A 14,797-nucleotide genomic window follows, 5' to 3' on the forward strand; every position below is an offset into this window, starting at 1 on the left:
TGAGCCATCGGTTAGTCAAAAAAGGGCCAGGAAAGGAAAACTGTGATCTGAAGAGCTTCATCTTTGGAACTTCTCGCGTTGTCTGTGGAAAGGTCTTCAAACAGGCATGGGAAGACTTAGCTTCTTTCCTTTTAGGACTGTGCAAAGAGAAAGAGAAAGTAATGAAGGAACTTTGGGGAATTAAACTGTTTCGTGGTTTTGACAAATATTTTTCTGAACGTGCTGTTTGCAGAGCTAGATAGCGGGTTGCCAGGTTTGCAAATGGCAATGAAATTGTGGCTATTGAATGGATGTTCTTGGGTGTCCTCTGTGTGCTACTGTAGGGCAGTAGGAATAGCGCTGTGCTATCTTCAGGTAACACAACTGCTTGTCCTCAGTCATGAATGTGTGCTAACAGCTCCGGAGAATCCTGTTCATTGTGGAAGGAGCATTGAGGGGAATTTAGTGAGAAATTCAGGAATTCAGTGAAAAGGGAAGAATTTATGTGATCCTTGATGGGAGACAGCCACTACAAAATTGCTTCTAAGGGGGAAACCTGGGAAACTGCCAGAATCTATTTATTCTCCTTTATGCTAAAGGAAAAGTATCTTGTTTCTTCTTCTGTGGTTACTTTTTCTAATGTTTGGATCCTCTTAATTTCCCCATTTTTTCTTGATGTAGTTCAGAGTCTGCAGTTCTGTCTTCTTCCCCCCCCCCCCCCCCCCCAATAGAGAACTGGACCTGAATTAAATGGTTTCTGACCAGGGTCCTCTGAACCTGCCCCACCTCATCTGATGGGGAAGCTGGCATGGAAGGCCTCTTGGAAATGCCAGGGACCCATCGGCTTAGATGACATGGATGAAGAAGTGTCTGCCCTGGCCATGTGGTTGTCAGCAGTGCGGAGTCCAGCTGGTGGCCTGGTACTGGTGGTTTACCCTGGAGGTGGGAACTGTGGCCCTCAGTCATTTTCTGATGATGCACAACGAAGGGGAGTGGCTGATAACACCAGGTGGAGTCAAAGGGGGATGTGGGGCTGGAGGCATGAGCTGATGAGGACCTCACGAAGGTCAGCAAAAGGAAATGCCTAGTTCTGCTTCTGGGGTGGAGCAGTCCTGTGCACCAGTATGTGCTGGGGGCTGCCCAGCTGGAAAGCGTCTTGGCAGGAAAGGTCCTGGGTGTGCTGGTGGATGCAGAGTAGAATGTAAGCCACCACTGTGCCCTTGTGGCAAAGAATGCAAACAGCCTCTCGAGCTGTGAGGGACGTGGTCCTTCCTCTCTGCTTGGTCCTGGTGAGGCCACAACCAGAGCCACGCGTCCAGCTCTGGGCTCCCCAGTCCAAGAGACAGGGACGTACTGGAGCAAGTCCAGAAAGACCATGAGGATGATGAAAAGACTGGAGCATCTGATGTAAGAGCACAGGCCGAGAGCTAAGACTGCTCAGCCTGGAGAAGGCTGAGGGGGATCTTTTCTGTGTGTATAAATGCCCGATGGGAGGAGTAAAGGAGGCAGAGCTGGACTCTCCTCAGTGGTGCCTGGTGATGGGGCAATGGGAAATTCCATGTAAACATAAGAAAAAAAAATTTTTATGGTGAGACACTGGCACAGGTTGCTCAGAGAGGCTGTGGTGCCTCCATCCTGGAGGTCTTCAAAACCTGACTGGACAGGACCTTGAACAACCTTCTGTAGGCGACCCTGCTGTGAGCAGGGAGGGAGATTAGATGATTCTCCCGCCCCTGTTGCTCCCAACCTCAGCCGTTCTGTGAAATGCAAGCTTTTGGGAGCTGAAAGCTTCCTTGGAATATCTTTCAGGTCCTTGTGTTAAACAGAAAGGAGCTCACCCAGTTTTGAAAACAGGACAAAGAGAAGTTGCGTTCTATAAAAATCCCTAAGCAATGCTTTGGTATAGGCTCTGAAGTCTTATTAAATACATTTCTTTATATAACATGTCTTTGCTTTTTTTGCAGCATCGCTGCCCTTTTGTCTGAGCTCTTCTGTGGTAGAAATGTTTTGAAAAGATTTTTTTTTCTTTCTTTGCAAGAGTGTAAGAGAGATGCAACCTGCTATAATGCTGGTTTTCATAAATGACTGCAAAGCATTTGCATATCTTCAGTCACCTGTTGTGTCCCCTGATCCAGAACAATTGTGTAAAAGAAACAAAACAAAACAAAAAGGCAATTCTCTTCCTGCTGTGATGTCCCAGGGACAAATGTTTTTTCTTCTGCCTCTTGTATCATCTAAATTTTGCAGTTTTGTCACTAGTGATATGAGACTGAAAGCCAGCAGTTGGCTTTTCCCCCCGTTTTGTTCTACCACCCGCAACCACAAAGGGTATGGATTTCTCACAAAATACAGAACGACATGGGACATGTGAATTGAGTGAAGCTAAAATGGGAATTAGTTAAAAAAAAAAAAAAAAAAAAGAAAACCAACAACAAAAAACCAGAATTGATGCGGAGCACCTTGATGGCAGTTTTACAAAGTACTTTTCTGGCTCCAAAAATGTTTTAATGATAGAAACAAGTCTTAACCTGCCAAGGACGGCCACCGGCTCAGTGTTCCTGTCACGTCTCTATCAGCAGGTATATCGCGTGAAGCTACCAGAGATCCATCCCTCAAATATCTGACACGGGCCAGCACTACTGCCCGTGGCAGACTAGTTTGGGAATGTGAAGAAGGAAGGAGATATTTGTTCGCTCAGCTAGATGTCAAATTCCATCCTCCTCAACAGAAAAGTGTTTTGAAGGGTACTTCAGCCTCAGCAAACCATAGCGTGTTCTACCAAATTTTATGCCCTTGATGCGCTTGTTAGCTCTGGTACGTGGCCATTTACCAAAGCACAGCGCTGCAGTGGAAGGGGCATCTGATTTTGGGAAACAGAAAGGGGTGGCTTGTCCCTGCAGATGCCCGTCTTCCTACAGAATCAGTTCTTTGGAACGTTACGTCTTTTCCATCAAAAGAAAAAGTAGGCTTAATAATCTCTCCATACGTCTGCAGTTGCTTCTCAGGTACATTGTCTGCCTACAGCTATTTTTTTTCGCCCTCAAAATTTTTTTGCATGATTCATAATCTTTCAAAATGTATGTAAAATTGAATATACCTCGATTGTTAACTTCTCAAGGTGGGGTTAAACCAGGCTTGGCTCTCTTTTAACTTCTACTTTGTTTCACATGCACATCTAGAGCCTTGTGAGCAGAGATGCCCACTTGCATTCAACAGGTACATTTTTTCAAGCTGGATTTTAGGTGGACGATTTGCATCACAAATACAGCAAAGAATAAAGTCATGTAAGAGTCAATGTGTGGCAAGCTACAGCTCCACCGTACGTGGCATGAGTGCCGAGTGAATGTTTCAGATTTATACCAACCCCTTTACCTACCTTTGGTAATGTACAGATAGAAGAAGTCACAGTAGAAGATGGTTTGTACCACCCCAGAAACTACAGCGATCTGGTCGTAGAAGTTCTCTGTGTAGTAGCGCCAGACCCAGTTGGCAATGTAGAGAGCGCGGTAGAGGCCCAGGAAGAATAGGTAGTGGGTCGTGATAGTCTCTGCTTCCCCCGTCTTGCTAATCATGAAGAGCTGAGGAAGGATAGCCACGGACTCCAGGTAGATGGAGAAGGTCCAGAGTATCTGGGAGATGCAAAATGAAGGCAGTGGAGACTCTTGGTGCTGATTTATATGTGTTAAGAGCCAAAGCTTTAATTTGGCAGAGCATTGATATGCAAGGGGGATGAACAATGCTGCTGGAGTTGGAGCAAATGGGACTGAGGACACAGTGCTGAGGTGCTCTACAGGTGCTATGGTCTTCAAGACCTGCCAACCTTGCCTGTCCTGCCTGCTTTTGCTGTTAAAAATCTCAACCACTCAACGTGCTGCCAACTCTGCTGCCTGGTGTCAGGCAGCCACCTCCCCTCCCCTTTGCTCCCTCAGGCTTTCCTTACCTCCAAGGGGGTGAAGCTGTGGTTCTCCAGAAACGACAGGCCTGTGACAGGGACCAGCAGGAACTCGAGGCGAAAGGAGTCATTCTCGCTGTCAAATGTTTTCCGGAATTTCCCGTAGATCATGTACACAGTGATGTAAGCACATATCAAAAAAATGACCTGGGGGAGGGAAGGGAGATGGCAAGACCTGACCTGTGATTACACCTTCTGTGCTTGAAGAGAGGGTGGCTTTGCCAAAGTCAAGATATTTTAATCTGGTTCAAGTGGGGCTGTGCCGGGGCAAGATAGTGGTAAATGCTTTTTCTGCGCTGGCCTGTGGATTGGCTTCTGCTGGAGATACTCCAGTGGTCCACCAAAGATTGCCCCACCATGAGGACCACACTTGCTTGAGCCCTCTAGGGCTCTGTGTGAAGAGGTTGGCTTGGTGGCAGCCATCTGACAATGCTCCTGCTGTGCAAGGGCACCCAGGTTTGATTCATGGTGTCTTGTTCTGGTTTTGGTGGTACTAAATGTGGTGGGCTCGGCTCACTCACTGACTGGTGAGGGGTCAATGGAGGGCCAGTGACACCAAAGGAAGCAACTTTATCCACCTTCTCTCTGTATAATCCCCTGTAGCGTTGGTGACAAGTGAAGAAGATGGAATTGCTCCTTCTTCCCTCTGGCTGAAAAACTTACTGACTGTGTACCTTCGCTTCCCCGAGAAACCGCGGTGAGCTGAGGGGAACCTCTGCTTCCACACTGCCCTCTCCTTACCTTCATCACGGTGTTATAGACAGAGATAAAGGTGGTGAACAGGTCCAGATAGCGGGTTGTGAAGACCAAGGCAAAAAGAATCTGACTCTTCCCAGAGATACCTGCATGAAGAAAGAAGAAGAAAGGAAGGTAAGGCAGATGAGAGAGAGGAAGGATCCTTAATGGTGGTTTCCCCTTACACCTTTTCGGAAGCGGTTGTATATATGCATGTTGCGTTGTGAGCCTGGTCTGGCATGTAGGTGCTGTGGTAGCTCTACACCTACCCCAGGACTGGCTGGAGCCTCCCAAGTAACAGGGCAGGGTCCTGATGAAGCCCCTGGGTCCTGCTTTGGGTCATAGGGACCGGCGCTTGGTGGGCATGTTCTCTTCTTTGGCCAACTCTGTCCTCACTGTCATCAAAATGCCTTTCTCTTCTCTCCCTCTCTTCTGCCCACCTCGCCGGGGGCAGGGGTGGGTGGGTGGGTGGGTTGTGTGATGTGACATCTGCCACACCAGGGAAGAACTGCAGGATCTGAGACCAGCCCAGGGGTGCTGATAGAGCTTAGTCACCACTGGGAGGGAGAGGCAGAGAGACCCACCCGTTTCTCTACCTGTAATAACGGTGGTGCTGCAGCACAGCCTCAAAGTCTCTTGGGCAGGGAACCATGAACTTGGAGCAAAATCCTCCTGCGGGAAGCTGCTGCCCTGATCTCCTCGCCCAGGGATGGGGCAGCTTCTGGTACCTGCCTGCCTGCAGGCAGGTCCTCCGTCCTCAAGCAGCTTTCTCATCAGTTTTGGTGCCACCACAACTTTTCACACTCATTTTCCATCTCCCTCCAGCCTTGCTGCCCTCCCCTCTGCTTCACCGCCCGGACACTAACACCTGCCCGAGGCTGTGCGCATTGCCACATCACAACCTTCCAACACAGCCCTCTCCTCCTGGTAGGGAGACCTCCCGAAGGAGGATGACGTCCCTCAAAGAGCCTATTGAGGAAGGCTGCCAGCTTGCATGGGCTCTTGCTAGGATTTTCGGCACCCGTTTCGCTCACACCCCTCACTGAGCCGCCCTCCAAGAAGGGCCCCCCTCCTTCCCCGGGGCATGGGAGCACTCACCGGCGCAGGACTTGGACTTATGGATCTTCAGCAGGAGGATGATGATGGCCAGCAAGTGGGAGATATCCCCCAGGATGCGGAAGACGTTCATGGCGCGGGGGGGGCTCCTCCGGGGAGAAGGGAGAGGGGCACTTTCTGCAGAGGGGGAGGGTGAGGGCAGGGAGTTTTTTTCCTCTGAGCCTCAACTGAGCGAACGCTCTTCTCCAGCTCAACTTTCCCCTTCTCCCCAGTACAGAGGCCTCTCTCCTAGCAGACAAAAGTTCAAGCTCCCCTCTCCTGCTCACAAGCAACTTTCCCCTGGTGGGCGCTCAAGCTGGATGTCTCTCTTGTTTATTGTCCCTCCTAAGGTGGATTTTCTCTCTCCCCCTGCCCAGCCAGGGACCTTCCTCTCCCGGCTCCAGGCAGAAAGTTGGGGTTTGTCCCCTGGAGAGCCCCAGGCTGAGCTTGCTGAGCAGCCCCAAAGCCAGCGCTGGGTGACGGTGACGTGGCTGCTGGCTGGCCGGGAAGGAGAGGGAGGAGGAGGAGGAGGCGGAGGCGGGAATAACTGCTCTATTTTTCCCTTTTTCTCTCCCCCCCGCCTCTTTTTTTCTTTCCCAACTTGTCTCAAATTACACGCGGAAGTGTCGTTAAAGGGGAAAAGGCAGAGGAAAAGGGATCCCCATCCTCTGGCCTTGGGGATGCACCCTCCGGCTTTCCAGGGACATTCCCCGGGGATGCATTAACCTCTGTCCTGCTCCCTGCCAGCAGCCTCCTGCCCTTTGCCCTTCCTGGCTCCCTCCGCCTCCAGCACCTTCTCCTTGGTGCTCCACCTTGTCTCCTGGAGAAGATAAAGAAGTGGAGAGATCGGAATTATTGGGCCACTGCTGCTGTATGTCACATCCCACCCGGACCCCCTCCCTCCTGTGACAAGTCACGCACAGCCGTCCCCTGGCAGCCCACTAGCCCCCACCAGCTGCCCCCACCTTTGGGTGTCCTGTCTGGAGCGATGCAGATCCCAGAGCCCAGCCCTGGAGGGGAAAAAAAACCAAAAAGGATCCTCCCCAGGGGTTGGTTTGAAACAAATTTTGCTGAAAATATGAATCCTGCATTCCTGCAAGTGGATTACAAACAGCGTAATACATGTGTTGTGTGAAAGAAGCACATAGGTACTGTCATTTTTATAGATTTAACAGAAATGAGCTTAGCAGTGATGGTTATAAAGTTTTAATATGTTCAGAAACACCTCTGGATGACCACCCTGGTTGGCATAAATCGTGTCCTTGCAGCTGTGGTTACGCAGGGAGGTCTCATGGCAGCGTGAGGGGACCTCTGCGTCAAGACAGGACCGTTAGATATTCATTATCTAATCACTAATATAAAGCTGCTTTAATACAACCAAATGGATGTTTTAATCTGTCACCTCGTCCCCAAGCAAATTACATCTGGCCGTGGGTCTAATTTGGCTACTCAAGGGTTGCGTGACCCTGCCTGCTCTTGCCCCAGGGCCAGCTCTGGCTGCCACCCTCCCTGTCCCCAGCCGTCACCCGTGGCCACCTCCTCCGCATCTCCCTCCATCGGCACGTCCTTATGGGCTCGCTTGGAGTAAAATCCTTAATGATTAAAGCATAAAAATATTATTCCTGATGCTTAAGGAGAGGACTAACAAGTCTATTAGCATCACCGGATTTCTTTCTGAATACATTTGCATATATTTCCTCTCTGCCCATTAGGCTGGCTGCCGTGTTTTCCCTCTCTGCTGCTCCAGCACCTGCCGCGTCGGGCTTTTCCAGCCGCGTTCCCAGGCTGGGCTGGAAAACACCCTGAAAAAATGGGGAAGGCCCTGCCAGCCCCCTGCCAGGACATGGAGGCAGAGGTTGGTGTGGTGGGAGAAAAGCAGGTTAGACCAAAGAAGAGCATCAGCAAAGGAGCAACGGGGTAGGGACTGGCGGAAATTGGGTTTCCAGCCATCGGAGCAGAGCTGCCTGGGGTTTCAGCAGGGCTCTGCAAGGTCATGCAGGTGCTGTTGAAAGCCAAGCCTGAGACCCGGTAGCCCAGCAGGTCCCTGGTGTCCCTGGTCCTTTTGCAGGTGAGCAGAAAGAGTTTTGAGCCATAGAATGGGGATGTGAAGATTTGGGGAACACATTTAGGGTCCTCTATGCTGACAGATCCCCTTCCAAGCCCCTGGGGCTCAATGCTCTCATCCTCCTCCAGTCCCTCTACTCCTCTTCACAGCTTCATGTCCCACCCAGGGGATGAAGCCTCCTGCAGAGGGGTAAGACTGTTGTGGTTGGCAAAGGTTTATTCTTTTCATCTTGCGCCTTCCCAAAAAGAGCTCGTTGGCTTCAAGCCATGGCGTTGTCTCCTGCTGTGGCACCAGGAACCGCCATGTGAGGTTGACCATCAGAGGAACGTCATGGGCGCAGCCCAGCCAAGTTCATCCAGCCATGACATGGTGGTGGGGCTGGGGTCTCTCCATGGGACATCCCTGTGCGGCATGTGGGAGAGCCATGGGAAGGCTGCTGGGAGGCCGAGGGGCGGCTGGACGCTGAGAGAAGGAAAAACTGGCACATGAAGTGGGAGCAAGTAAAAATAAACCTTTCCTCCTTGCCACAACACGAAGCGCCTTGCACCGGGTGTCTCCCTGCCTCCCGAAATAATGCTGGGCGCTGCCACCGCCCTGCACGGTGATGCTCTCTCCATGCCTCCTGTTTCCATGGTGACCACAAGGAATGTCGCCAGGGTGACAGGGAGGCGAGCGATCTGGGATTTGGCATTAAAAACGGGAATTTGGGGTTGTTGGGTTCCTTTTTTTTTTTTTTCTCCTTTAGTTCTATTTTTGGGTTTCCCTCTCTGCCTTTGCTGGTCTGGGAGGCTCCTTCTCTGACAGAGCCCCTGGGTCAGGCGGCAGCAGCTCCATCAAGGGCCCTTCCCCACCTCTGCCTGTCCTGCGAGGCGATGGCAACGGTGGGAGAAGGTGGGAGAAGGGGGTTTCCTTCTCACTAAAGCATTAGTTCCCTACCACCAGGAGGACTTCTATGCTTTTGCCCCTGGCGGTTCTTGGCCGAGAGTCCCCCTCCATTTCTGCTGCAGGCTGTGGCTCAGGCCACATCCAGAGCCCCCCAGGAGGGCAGGCAGCCCCTGCGGTCCATCTCAGAGAGGGCCCAGAGAGGAAAGTGATTCAGCATTCCCCGAGGCTCTGGGGGACGTGGTGGGGATGAGCACCGCAGGACACCTCTGTCTCTCACCACCTCTGCCCCTGTGACCGGGACAGCTCAGCCAGGGCAGTCCTGGATCACCAGGGACAGAGATGGGACGGCCAGAGGAGGATGGCAGAGGGAGCCTGGCAGGTGCTAAGGAGTCCAAAGCTGTGTTGTCTGGTTTAAACACTCAAAGTCAGACGGGCCCAGGGCAGAGAAGGCTTGTACTGGCTTAGCCGGTCTTGCAGGAAAGCAGGACCATATGTGCCCAAGCAGGGGCTGCTGGCATGGGGGTTGAGCTTTTCTTCATCCCCTGGCAGAAGAAGGGTGAGGCAGCACTTGCTCACCTTCCCAGGAGCTCCTGCTTCCCCTTCCATCCACCCCTCCATCTCTCTCCATCCACCGTTCCATCCATCCATCTCTCTACCCCTACCATCGCTCCAAATATTCCTCCCTCCATCCCTCCTTTCCTCCATCCCTCCATCCATACCTCCACCCTACCATCCCTCCATCCCTCTGCCTCCCCCATCCCCACAGCAGCATCGGGAAAGGTTGGCGGAGTGGGGCTATTTTTGGGAGCGTCTCCTTGGCAACGGCTGCCACCACCGTCTGTGGTGGCTTTTCCATAGGTGCTAAAATATTCCACGCTTCTTATTAAAGACGGTGCCGGTGGAGACGGGCGGGGGTGGTGAGTGTGAGCCACCCCACTGCCGGGGCCGGCAGGCCTGGGGTGGCCGGGGCACAGCACCCCAGGGGCACAAGGGCAGCGAGGGGCTGGTGGCATCCTTGACGCAATGTCCCCATGTACCTCCTGGTGGTTCTGGCTATGCTGGCTGCCTCTTGGCCATGCCAGGGTGCCACGCCATGCGCAAGGTAACAGCCATTCATCCTCTTGCTGCCCAGGCGGAGGGAAACGCATCGAGGTCCTGGGGGGAGCTGGTGATGAGGAGGAAAATGCAGAGTGGGTGAAACCCAACCTGAAGCCGAAGGGGCTGCGGGGGTGTGTGGGTGCCTGACGGCTTCACCCACCCAGGGAAGGAGCAAGATGTCTCTGCAATGTCTTCATCCCTTTGCTGCACAGAGGTGAAAGACCTGTTGTGGTGCCCGAGGGCCGGTACACCTTCTGGTGGGGCACCTATGCAGCTCCCAGGCCGTAGCTCTTGGGATGCAGCCCCACGAGCCCTGGGGATGGGTCTTTTGGGAAAGCAAGTCCTCCCTTGAACCCGAACATGTCCCCATAGGGAGGGCCGCAGAGGGGATGGAGGGAGCAGGCTGTCCCTCCTCCATATGGGCATCACGGCTCCCTGGGACCCCTTGGTCCAAGTGGTGGGGAGCAGCTGTGGTTGGGCTGGGGCGAGCTGGCCAGTGTGGGAGGCTGCCGTGCTCCCCATTTGCAGCTGCTCATCTGCATGGAGAACTGCTAAAATCCCCCTCTGCCCACCCTGGGGTGGCTTTGCCAAGTGAGAGCGGGCTGCGCTTGCCACAGCGGAGCTCACTGATGCTGGTGGGGGATGGTGGTCCCTGCAGCGAGGGGGCATCCATATGCCAGGGGATCTTGGGATGATTTTTGGAGGGAGGGTCACGATTGCTGCAGGATCGGCACCTAGAGGGCACTCAAAAAGTGTGGTTTTGGCCTTTTTTGACTTTCCAGCAGAGGCCTTAATGTTGGACGTGGCAGATGAGACACCGAGATGAACACCATGCCCATGGACCCCATTGGCCTGGTGCAGGGCTGTCCTCACAGCCTCTGCCCACAGCTGCTGCCTGCAGGGTTAGGGGTCTCTTCAGCCTCCAGTTTCCCTCCTGTACAAATGAGGCGGCTGCACTGCAGCAGTGTCCCACAGGGTCCCACAGGGTCCCCTGGACCCTTGCCTTGCCACCAAGAAGTGACCTTTTCAAAGCCCCTGAGATGCTACCAGCCATGGAGACCCAGGGGAAGTTTCTGGGCTGGGTTTCTCAGCGGGGTGGCCGTGCACCATCCTGGAGTCCTGAGGGCTGGTTCCTCCTTGCCCATGCTTCTGTCCCCATCATCGCCTGTCCTGGCAAGACAGCCCCAGCACTGCAGGGTGGGGAGGCCAGGCTGTGGATGTGGGGAGGTGATGCCCCATGGCAAACGTTCTGCACAGGCCAGGAGAGCCTGGTGCTTCCTCAGGGTGAGGTGCCAGCCCAGCACCCTGAATCCAGGTGGTAAAAAAGTCCTTGACAGTGGATATTTCAGCCCTTTGCGCCAGCCCGGCTGGAGGATGCGCCTCCCCGGAGGCACCCGGCGGCCCCGCCGTCCCCTTCCCCGCTGCCGATGGTTGCGCTCTTGTCTCCCCCATGGCAGCTCCGCAGCGGTGCCTCCGCGGCTCTGAGCTCACACGCGAGGATGGGCTAAAGTAGCGGAAAGCTGTTGGATCCTACCACAGAGTTACTGACTTCTCAGCTACAGATTGCATAGCAATCAGCGAGGGGGAGAGGCAGCCAGGGAAAGGGAGCGGAGCGCAAAGGGAAGGAAGAGTGGAAAGGGAGAGGGGGGATTTGGGGACCAGAGCAGGGGGGCAGCGAGGGGCACGGGCAAATAACGCCCGGGAACGAGGGAGCCAGGCAGGAAGGGGAGACCTGAACCCGTCGCCGAGCCGCGAAGGCACATCAGCTCTCCGTGGGATGGACGCTCCCGGGAGCGAAAAATGCTGAGGAGAGGCAGAGGCAGGAGGAGAGCGCTGGCGTGGGCAGGGCAGAGTTAGGAGAGGAGCAGGTCACGGTGGAGAAGTAGCTCCTCGTGGCAGAGGGGTGGGGGGGGAAACCCAAGCCAGAGGCGAGCGAGGGCTGCAGAGAGACCTTCCCGATTCCTCTGGTCCAGCTGAGACATTTCATGGTGAGATGGAGAAACCGTCCGCTTTCCCCTTCCTCTGATGTTGGCTCGGCACGGCTGGAGCAGGCGGCAGCCCTCGGCAGGACCCGGGTAAGAGGCGGTGCCGGGGTGCGCTGCTCCCCTCGCTGGCATGAGACCGGGGAAGGGTTGGGGTTTTTTTTGTTGTTTTTTTTTTTTTTCTTTTTCCTTAGGAAAATAATGTATTGTTTCATCTGCGCTCGCTCTGAGGAACAGCTATAAATATAACTTAGGGAGAGATGCGTGGCTTCATGTGAGCGTGCCAGTGAATAATAAAGTTGCCTGTGTGCGCAGCGTGTGCACATACGGCTACTGGGGCGGCCACGGGCCGAGGGGCAGGGGTAGGTACCTGCCTGTAAACCTCCTCAACTTCCCTCCCCTCCCCTCGCCTCCCTGACTTCGGTCGCTTCGCGGGTAACAACTTCATTTTTTTTGGCTCCCCGTGTTCCCTTAGCGCTTTCTCACCCGGGGCTGGGTCTCCCTCACCGTTCGTTTCTCCTGCTCTGTGCGGGCAATGGTCCCGGACGGTTCCCTAGGGCAGCCTGGAGAAGAACAGAGTTGGGGAACTGTTCTCCAAGCACTTGGGTGCAAATGGGGCCGAAGCCGCCCTGTTGGCTCTCCTGTTGCCTGTGGAGCTTTTTGGGCTCTAGACCTGTCACCCCCCCCCTCCCTTGCCTTCCAGCTCTTCTCATCCCAGCATGGCTGATCCTGCTGGTGGTGGTCCAACATCCCTCAGATAGGTGTGGTGCAAAGGGTCTTCTGGATACCGGGTTTGGGTGAAGGAGCTCAGGAGGAAGCCATGAACAAAATGCCAGAGAAACTCTGCCTTCGCTCCCTGTTGGCAAGGCCGACATCCCTGCTGGGGCAGGAGTGGGCAGTTTGCATGGTGCAGGCAGGTCATCTCAGACACCCCTGGTGCCCTGATGCTCTCTCTCCTGGACAAACTGCCTGGAGACAACCAAATCCCTCTGCCAAGAGCCTGGAGTCTCCCGTTCCCACCACCCAGCCCTGGATCCATCCATGACAAAGTGAATGGCAGCTCCAGGGCCTCCCCCTTCTCCCCTTCTTCCCTTCGCCCCCGCCGGGGTGTGTGTTGCGAAGGGCAGACGGTGACAGCACACATGGGGGACGTGTGGTGGAGGTGACATGGCTCCAAGGCTACCCTCAACCCCCGCTCCATGCCCTCCTCAGCTTCTCGGGAGGAGGCAACTGTGGGAGGTGGGAGGTGTGGAGAGGGACCTGGGGCTCGGGGTCACCCGGAGCCTGGGAGGGGATGGGGGGTTGTGTGGGGAGCACGTCTCGCCGAAGACATGGGGACGTGCCCCCTCTCCATTTGCCATCGGAAGTGGCGCCCACAGATGCCTGAGTCACCCCGGCACGTGGCCACCCCTGTTTGTAGCCACTGACAATAATAATAAGCACAGGGGAAATATGTACCTTAGAAGGGAAACATGAGCCTGGTGGGGACAGGGGGCGGCGGGGAAGGGGAGGAAAGGTGAGGATGGCCATGGAGAGGATGAGCTGGAGAGGTCTGATCTGGAGAGAAGTGGGACTCCCTCTCCTCCACATTTCTCCTCTTCCATCTCTCCCCCACTTCAGGTGCCAAAACCAAGGGCCATGATGTGCGGCACTGGCAGGGGGCTGGCAGTGGTCCTTGCCCCTCGGGGCCCCCACACCATGGTTTGCAAGGAAAACTGGGAAGTGAGGAGGTGGCCGGGGAAAGATGGAGTTAGCCAGAAGGATGGGTCCCTGCTGGCCCCTCTGTCTGCTTGGCCACCCCGAGCTTGGCTGCCGGCCACCGGCCACCACCCTAGGAGCAGCCACGTTCCTGGGGTGGTATCCCCAGCGGGAGGGTGCCAGCAAGGGGGAGGAGGACATGGTGATGGATACCTGTGCCCGCTGCGTGCTGACATCAGTGCAGACGCAGAGTGGAGCAGTTAATGGCAATCTGCCCTCAGCAAGTTCCCACTGTCCTGTCTCGTTATTGTGCTGGGTTGGCTTAACCAGACAGTGCAGCTGGGGATCAATAGATGGATGCTCGCGTCTTAGCGATCGATCCCTTACTCACACGCGCATGGCTCCCCAGCCTCCTGCTGGCGCTCGTTTTTCTGTGAATGGTAAGGACCGAGTGAAGCCGTCTGCGCTTGCCTTGCAGCGCTGCGAAACCACATCGGGCTAAATGCATGTTCCTCAATGGCGCTGCTCCTGTGCTCCTCACCAGAGCGGAGGGGCCTCATACGGAGCCCCTGGAGGCACTGGCTCTGGTTTTCATCCCCAAACAAAGTGGCTTTAGTGGGGGTGGTCGGTCTTGAAGCCCCTTCTCAGGAGATATGTTGATGTTGAGTAGGGGCTCAGGTTGGGCAGGGGTCTCTTTTGAGCTGGTTGTAACCCTCAGACCTCTCAGGCTTGTTCTGCGGGAGTGAAGGTGGTGCTGTGGCTCTGGCAGATGCTGGATGAGAACCAGTGGCAGTGCAACCCCGTCCCGAGTGCCCCAGAGACCTGTGCACTTCTTTGCCCATCCTCTGGGGAGCCTGGTGGCAGACAGCTTGCCTGCAGGGGTGGTTTCAGCATTGACCTGCTGGTGCATTTAGGGAGGAGATGCCACCTGGGGTTGGCACCGGCCACACTGGCACAGCAGCACCACTGCAGGGCTCACTGGAGATGAGGGTGCAGAGGACGGAGGACAAGACATCTTCCTGCCCAGCACTGCCCCACGCCACCGGCTGGGGACTCCTGCTGCCATCCTGCCCGTGCCCGCACCGTGGCGGCAGGCCTGCCCCTGGCAATCTGGGCGGCTGTTTTATTTCTATGGCAACATTTCTCCCGAAACGCTTCAGAGGGAGCCTGGTGCTGTGTGAAAACGAGGGAGGCAGCGTCCCCCACTCTGTCCCCTGTGAAACGCTCGGAGAAAAGACCCCAACACCTCTCCTGCCTCCCTCCTCCACCGCCTTCCCTTCCTCCCTCCCGGCCGAGAGGTGCAATGAA

The 14,797-nt window shown here is 54.9% G+C and overlaps 1 protein-coding gene across 1 annotated transcript; it reads right to left on the minus strand.

Annotated features, from left to right (window-relative positions):
* Nucleotides 1-96: 96 nt before the first annotated feature.
* KDELR3 (KDEL endoplasmic reticulum protein retention receptor 3) lies at nt 97-7,122 on the minus strand (the record flags this gene model as incomplete). The annotated part of the gene is made up of 5 exons (XM_082488053.1): nt 5,765-7,122; nt 4,673-4,773; nt 3,920-4,078; nt 3,356-3,608; nt 97-137 (listed from the first exon to the last, which is right to left on the minus strand). The coding sequence occupies exons 1-5, from the start codon at nt 5,853-5,855 to the stop codon at nt 97-99; spliced, it is 645 nt and encodes a 214-aa protein (XP_082344179.1). The 5' UTR covers nt 5,856-7,122.
* Between the last annotated feature and the right edge of the window lie 7,675 nt (nt 7,123-14,797).

Source organism: Vanellus vanellus (genome assembly GCF_965231255.1).
Source record: "Vanellus vanellus genome assembly, chromosome: 1".
In the NCBI taxonomy this organism is placed as follows: Eukaryota; Metazoa; Chordata; class Aves; order Charadriiformes; family Charadriidae; genus Vanellus; species Vanellus vanellus.